At 44.2% G+C, this 8,465-nt stretch overlaps 1 protein-coding gene across 1 annotated transcript in view; it reads left to right on the plus strand.

Annotated features, from left to right (window-relative positions):
• The window catches only part of ltb4r2a (leukotriene B4 receptor 2a), a 9,643-nt gene extending 2,527 nt beyond the window's left edge, over positions 1-7,116 (plus strand). The window contains exons 2-5 of the mRNA XM_080023298.1: positions 4,343-4,959; positions 5,387-5,587; positions 5,748-5,791; positions 5,893-7,116. Coding sequence (XP_079879424.1) covers positions 4,357-4,959; positions 5,387-5,587; positions 5,748-5,791; positions 5,893-6,178 — 1,134 coding nt within the window. The 5' untranslated portion in view covers positions 4,343-4,356 and the 3' untranslated portion in view covers positions 6,179-7,116. The remainder of the gene's footprint in view (positions 1-4,342; positions 4,960-5,386; positions 5,588-5,747; positions 5,792-5,892) is intronic.
• Positions 7,117-8,465: the final 1,349 nt, after the last annotated feature.

The raw sequence follows: 8,465 nt of genomic DNA on the forward strand, positions 1-8,465 counted from the left end.
GTGATGTTAGTTACGTTATTACAGTTTTCAGAGTTCCTGTGAAAGGCAGCATCAACTACCGACACCAATTACCAATTTAGGAGTTTACATGGAACACAGAGGGGACATAATGAAAAAAGCTTCTTTATTGTCTGTCTGGAATATGGAATGCGAAAACACACAAACAATACAACTATTTCATAACACAAACGTTAACACAGTTATTTCTAAACTCAACAAAAGCATATCTCGGAATAAAAAAAAATATCTGGGGGATCCCTGGGGGAATACGAATTACAGTTATCCAACTTCCATTGAATGCAGCGTCACTTCAGAGCTCCGTGAACGCACCATCACTTCCTGCTTTTGGAGCGCTTTCAACCAGAGAGCATCTAACAGTGAACAAGTCCACTATAAATAAAAATGTATTTAATAAAATTATATTTGTTTTTCTGGCAGGCTTTTGAGATGTTCTTAGAGCATGTTCATATCGCAATGACGATGAAAATACGTGTGCGGTGTAGGGCTGCACATGATCGCGCTGCCCTACACCGCACACCTCACTGAGTGTGAATGCCCCCGCAGAGCCACAACCTGGACATATATAACAAATTGGATGATGATGTCACAAACTGATCAAGGTACGCCAACATTCTTCAACTTCCGTTATATTTTCAACATTTTTGTCACTAATTCCTGCTCCAAATGTATATTCGATGTGGATCAAACATGAACCACAAGAGGTCTGAGACGTCCCGGTTCCAACGAGACCTCAACCATGTCCGTGGGTACATCTGTTAACGGGATCCAGACACTTCTAATTCGAAAAATTCCAAGGAGAAATATAAAAATAAAAATCTGAATAAAACAATAGGGATCGAGCCCGACCCCCTAATAATCATCATCATCATCATCATCATCCTCATCATCATCATCATCATAGTCATAATAATAACTTTCATTTTATTATATATACAGTATTTAATGATTTGATAATTCATTTCAATGTCCCCATTCGATAATTCTCTATGAGTTTGAGTTTTTACTCACTTTACACTGTAATGTGTAATTACAAAAAAATACTTTTTACGTTTCTTCAGTAACTGCTCCTCCTAGCTCTGAATAGAACTTAAGTGCAGATGTTGTCGGTGCGGTCGGACCGGCTTCAGGACTCTGTAGGACGCTGCTGCCGCCGCCGCTGCCGCTGCCGCCGCCACCGCCACTGCTGCTCCTCACTCTCCTTTTAAACACCAAACAGGTATTAGAGAGAGAGAGAGGGAGAGGGAGGGAGAGAGAGAGAGAGAGAGAGGGAGGGAGAGGGAGGGAGAGAGAGAGAGAGAGAGAGAGTTATGATGTTATTACTGATAACGACAATGATAATAACATACAGTAATCAAGTAATAACTATATCAGCTTTTACTAAAATAACAACTACCCAGAGTTAAAATGTACTCTGGTCAAAGGGAAAGTACTACATTGACACACCTACAAAATTAAAAGTATATCAAAAACTCCTTTCTGTTTAACATAAGTATTACAAGTAAAACTACAAAAGTACTTGTTCTTAAATTCACATAAAGTATGCCAGTATAACAGTCTAAAGTATACAGTACTTGTCATGTCCAGTGTCCCAATATAACAGAACCTATAATACTTTATAATAGTTTTCCTACAGAATGCTCAATACAGTTGAGAACAATAGTTTATCATGTCCTTTTGATATGTATAAATATAAATTCTGGTTAAAAAGAAGAACAACTAACATAATGTCACATAGGCTAGGGTAGGGTAGGGTAGGATAGGATCTAGAATGGGGTAGAGCGTGGTAGGACAGGGTAGGGTAGAATAGAATAGGCTAGGGTAGGTTTGGATATAGGATAAGGTCGAGCATGGTCGGACAGGGTAGGGTAGAATAGTGTAGGGTAGGGTACAATAGGGTATAGGATAGGGTAGGGTAGGGTGGGATAGGATAGTATATAGGATACGTTAGAGTGTGGTAGGATAGGGTAGGGTAGAATAGGATAGGGTAGGATAGGATATAGGATAGGGTAGAGGGTGGGAGGGTAGGATGGGGTAGAATAGAATAGGCTAGGATATAGGATAGGGTAGGGTAAGGTATGATAGGGCATGTTATGGGATGAGATGAAATACGATAAGATAATACAAGATAGATATAGATAAAAATAGATTATTTTAATCGATAGAATATATAAGGTAAATCATTATTATATAAGTTGACAGAAGTATGTTGTTTAATATTGAATACTTCATGTAATTAAAATATATATACAGCTGAAGGCAGCAGTACACAGTAGTTCATTTGTTCGGCCGTGGTGAGGTCTGAGCCGCTGCGTGTAGGGTTGCCACCTTCAATGAGGGAAGAAAAGGGACACCGTGCCGGTGGCCCCAGGGCCGGGGGACACAAATCAAGTGGGGGTCCGGGGGTCCGCCATGCAGCAGTTTGTGCTTTTTTTGCAGCAATTTCAAAGTCCCTTCTGCTGCTCTCAACATGGATGTTAAGGAAATGAAAGAGTCAATAAGAGTAAAGCACAGCTGCATCAATTATATTAAGGATTAAAACAGCAGATCGTAGACATTGGCAAAATGTTTGGTCCGTCAAAATAAACTATTTGGTATATTTGGAAAAAGCAAGGACCCATTGGTAAACTGGGAAATGTCCTGGTAGACCACAGAGACCACTATGGTGGATGACTGAACAATACATATAAATTCTGACAGTGACGTTATTGGGTTTTTTATTATGTAGAACTTACTCTGGTGCGTGTCATTCCTCAGAAGCGTATATACTTATGACGTTTAATTCGCTGACCTTTGTTTTGTCCAATTGTCTCCTGGTCATACTTAAACTCTTTTTTTCCAAACATAAGAAAACAAAAACATTACAAACATTGAAATTCATAATAAAGGTTAATAGTAATAAAATAGTACCCGTCACCTTGTAACTTCATATGGTTAAGGGTTTGTATCTTCTACTGTATCCCGACCATATTTATAATCCAACCGCGACTATATCTGTGTCACTAGACAGACTTCAGTGCTTTCACGTGATCTGTTTACTCCATCAATTTGCGCATATGCACGTAATCTGAGCGTGCCGCCATCTTGGTGAGGTTGCCATTGTTGATCACAAACGTCTTCCACAGCACTGAACCGATCTGGATGAAACTCGAACGATGCCATGTTGGAATTGCCCCGAATTCAAATCCTTTTCGTTTTATCTGTGGGTTTGTCGGATCCGTGGCATCCATAAAGTTCTGATGTCTTGGTGAAGTCCCGATTGTTGACCAATCACTAGACTGCAGTGCTACCATGTGACCTGTGCGAGTCGTCATTTGCATATGTGTGCTCGCTGCGGCGATGATAATAACATCGTTTTTTTACTAAATTATTCCACAATAATGGACCGATCTGGATCGAACTTGGACGACGGCATGTCTGAACTGCCCCGGATACACATGTTATTAATCTTGTCTGTGAGTGTGTCGGATCCATTGACGTCAGTTATTCATTAACAAAAGCAATGGCTCCTGCCCCTCCCGGGCAGGGCCCCTGGGGTGGAGGTTATATCGGCTGATTTCGCAACTCCCGAGAAAAAGGGAAGCTACGGTATGGATCCTGCTCTTCCCCTCGTGCCCGATCTCGTCCGTCAGGAATGAGACTCCACGTTAAAACCTGTCACACTTTCAACATCCTCCCACTCCACAGTGGGATACAGTAATATAATAAATACACACTTCCTTTGTTCACAGGAGAAATAACCCGCCCAAAACATGTCGTGAGACGCAGGGGGTGAGATGGAGAGTCTAACTTTCGATCCCCGTATTCTGATCAACGTAATACATGAGAGATATATTATTGCGCCACGTTTCCAATTCATGCCTTAAGGCGACGGTTCTAACTCATTGATGACGTATTGATTTGTAATCAGGCTCCCCCAAAAAGCAGGTCCTGAAGTCCTGAAGTTCGGCCAAAAAGAACGAGATGATTCATTTATCGTCTTTATATATATTGTATGAAGGGGACTTGGTTATCAATCTAGAAAAAAAATCGTCCTTATAAAGGTTAAGTCAGATGTTTCCAACCTCGGGTTCGCGGCCCCACCTGGAGTCGCGGGATATGTGAACACGCTGTTTCGAACACTAGGATATATTGAAATTTGATTGATGTATTCTTCAGAAAAAAAAAATTGGTTTGAAACAGAGGGAGGTCGCACCACTGAGTAAAGCATTCAAATAGTCAGTCAAATGATTTTAGCGCGAGCAAAAATGGTCCCCCTGAATGAAATCCGATCTTAAATCCATTGTAAGTTGACCCTAATCGGTGAAAACGTGTGTTCTCTCAGGCAGGCACCCGAAAATGTCTGCGGGCAACAGGAGCGGCCGCCTCGCCAACACGCTGCCGCCGCTGACCAACGTCACGCACACCCCCTCGCCGCTGAACAGCACGTTAGCAGAAGAGAACAGGCTGCCCATGGCGTTGGGGGCCACGATCCTGGGCCTGGTCTTCCTGCTGGGCGTCCCCGGCAACCTCTTCATCATCTGGAGCATCCTGGCGCGCGCCCGCAAGCAGTCGGTCACCACCCTCCTCATCCTCAACCTGGCCTGCGCCGACGGCTCCCTCATGGCCCTGACACCCTTCTTCATCGCCTACCTGGTGCAGAAGACCTGGGTGTTTGGCAACATTCTGTGCAAGGGGCTGTTCTACCTGTGCCTGGCCAACATGTACGCCTCCATCCAGCTCATCATGCTGATGAGCATCCACAGGCTGGTGGCCATCGTGTGGCCGCAGCACGCCGCCCGCTTTGCCGGCCGCCGGACCGTGCTGTGGCTGCTGTTGGCCATGTGGATCCTGGTTCTCGTGGCCTCCATGCCGGCTGCCATCTTCAGGGAGGTGAAAGACAAAAATCCCAACGACAAGACAGCCCTGGTGTGCGAGTTGTTCCACAAACATAAAAGCGAAGTGAGTGAAAATAGATATTTTTAATATATCTCCAAAATATAAAGCAATGATTTGGATTCTCTACCCTACCCTGTCCTATCTTACTAGACCCACCCTTCTAGACCCTCCACAAGGGGTCGCCAGAGATCACAGTGGGATGGATTGGACAATTTGTTTCCTAATTAAAATATTGGGTAAAAAGTTGAGGGGTCCTTCAAGCGGTTCCAGGGGGTCCCCATAAAATTTTGTGAGTTAAACTTCACTGATATTTAATTGACAAGTTGGCACCATTAGAGGATTTAATGGCGGAAGTTTAGACAAAATCATATGTAACAGTAAAAATCTTGTCTGATCGGAATCCCAGAGACAAAATTGTATTAAATGAGGGTCCATGGCCTAAGGCCCTTAATAACTAATGTGCCCTTATCCACCCCCTTCCTCTGCGCAGGTGGTGCTGCAGTACAGCATGGAGCTGATGCTGGGCTTCGTCATTCCCTACGGGGTGATCGTCGGCAGCTACATCTGCATCCTGCGTCGCATCCGGCAGACAAAGTTCCGCCGCCGCATCCGAAGCGAGAAGCTGATCCTCGCCATCGTGGTGACCTTCTGCCTCTTCTGGCTGCCGTACCACGCCATCAACATGGTGAAGGTACGTGCTGGACGGTCTCGTGGTTTATTTGAGGGGTTGGTGAGGTGTCTATACTATTGGACCGTCACACTCCGGCGTTTCTTCAAGAAGAACCTCACTGGGAGTCAACCCAAATTTGTGTTATTTACAGTTATGTTATTTACAACTCGTTGTATTTCAGGTCGCGATGGTGTTGTATCCAGAAGGCTCAACCGTAAGACAAAAGTGAGTTAAGTTCTAAAAGTACCATTCATTCATCCTTTACCCGATTCAGCCTCCACACGCTTCTCTTTTGAAATCTAACTAACCCGTCCGGCACGGAACAGGCTGGAGAAGGTCTGGCAGACGTGGCGGGTCATCACCTCTTCGCTGGCCTTCACCAGCAGCTGCGCCAACCCCGTGCTCTACGTCTTCGCCGGGAAGTCCTACATCCGCCGGGACGGGCTGGCCTTCATGGCCCGGCTGTTCGAGGGCACGGCGCCGGAATCGGCCACCCGGAAGAGCCGCCAGAACAGCCAGAACAGCCACGAGAAGGACAAAGAGGCCAACAGCGTGATGCTGAAGGACAAAGATTCAGACGCCAACGGGAAATATGCCCGGAACGGCAGATGATGAGCGGCCCCCGGAGGCTTCGTTTCAAACCGCCCTTGCGATGGTTTAGGAGGACGCAGAACTTCTGAGCTCCCTCTTGTCAGTGACGTACCGTACCAAACAACTTGAAAAAAAAAAAAAGACTTTGTCGACATGATGAGTCTTACCTTCCATTGTGGTCCAAATATGCCATTGCGTCCATCACAGACCTTTTCCCAGATCGGTTGGGGAAAGGTCTGGTGCTCTTCATCCTCCCTTCATCCCTCCTTCCTTCTGCTCCCCATGCACCTTCATCCCTCCCTCTCTTCCCCATGTACCTTAATCCCTGCTTCCTTCTCTTCCCCATGCACCTTCATCCCTCCTTCCTTCTCCTCCCCATGTACCTTCACCCCTCCTTCCTTCTCCTCCCCATGTACCTTCACTCCACGCCATGTACAGTCTTTAAAGGTCCGTTCTCCAACCAAGCCGCTTAAGCGCCTACATTGGTCTCCGGAGCCTCGAGGTTCCCCTGGGAGGTGCGGAGCATCCCAGGGCGGTCAATCTGTCCATCCTGCCTCTGGAAGGTAAATGTAGGAGCACTTCCCTTTGTTTGCATTGGGGAAGTTGGAGGAAAATGCCGAGAAAGATTGTTACGGGCGGGGATTCTGTGGAGCAATGTGTCAGTCACAGGATCCACTGGAACTTACTCCTCTAAGCATTTCCAATGCATTGTGTTTGTGGTGTTTTTGTATATTATTGTAATTTTTCTTTTCTGCACCTTCGAGTTACTCAACGGATCTTTAATGCGCTATTTTTTTGGAAATTGTTCTGAGCTTAAATTGGTGCGAGAACAAGTCCTTAGCGAGCTTTACACAAAATCTGACAACAAATCAGGAGTCCATTCATTCCAATAGAGAGTCCGTTATAGATAATAAAATAACGTTGGATGTTGCCATGTTCACCATCAATTAATCTGCTAGTTTATGACAAAAAAAAACAAAACAAGAAAAATTGTATAAATATATATATATATATATATATATATATATATATATATATATATATATACATATATATATATATATATATATATATATATATATATATATATATATATATATATATCGATGTGAAAACCAGACGCAGTTCGTCCGACGGCCACTAGGGCGCAGGATTTCACTGTCAGGGGCGTTTTCAAGAGTCTATGTAAAACGGCTCCATAGCCAAGGGCACAAAACTGTCCCCAAAATAAAATCCCAGCACACCATATCAGTATCTACATATTTTGGCTGAACGGTTGACTTTGTTGAATCAGTTCCCCTTGGCGTACGGCACGCTCAGTAAAATGGAAGAAAAATGTGTTATATACAGAGACATTTATTGCAATATAAGGCTGAGCCGCAGCACTATAGAATCTCACGCAGTGTTCCTTCAAGATTTTTGTGGATGTATATTACAAAGAGAAACGAATGTATAAAATGCAATTTAATGACATTTCTAGTCAGTTATGTTTCTTTTGCAGAGTCACACTGTGCCGGTTTTAGAGATTCTTTGATGCATCTCAATGTTCGGATGTACGTATTCGGAACTTCAGTCGCATTCATTTTAACCGGGTGATTTTAATTATTATTGGGTTTTTTTTTTTGTTGCATATCTCTAGTTATCTGTTTTTTGGACTGATGTTTCCTGTTTGCGGCTCCTCTCAACAGGCGGATGTGGGAAGAGGGCTTGGCAAGTTCAAGTTCAAGAGGTTATTTGTCACATACATATACATACGGTCATACATATATGCAGTGAAATGTCATGACACCCGGTGATTACGCACAACAAGCTCTATAAGCTCTAAAAATACTAAACAATACTAAAATGTGTGTAATCGACTCGAGGTGCTCGCGCAGGCGACCGCAAGGGGCGCCGCCACAATCGCGATTCTGGCTTCTATAATGATGTCATAGAATAAATTGTCTGTGTTGTATTAAATATACATTTAAATCCTCCTAAATGAAACTTACCTTAACTTACCTCCACAGTAATAGGAACTGTTTGGGGAAATATTAAGTGAAGTTGCAATTCCAACTTAGGTGAGCGTAAAGCCAGCTTCACACCGAATACAACAAACGACAAGAACAAAGCGTCAGTCCCGTCCATTCCCGCGGAGCACGTGGAAAAGCCGCGCCCCCTTCTGTGATAAGCTAGGCCTCACTTACGCCGCCGTCGGTGCTTTATGCTCCGGGATGCGTTCAAATTCCCCACTCAACGCACGCGATGAGTTTTCTTCCGACGCGACGACCAGACCATCAGAACTGGGCTAAACACTCAGTAAATAAGT

Source organism: Zeus faber, assembly GCF_960531495.2.
Source record: "Zeus faber genome assembly, chromosome: 22".
NCBI lineage: Eukaryota > Metazoa > Chordata > Actinopteri > Zeiformes > Zeidae > Zeus > Zeus faber.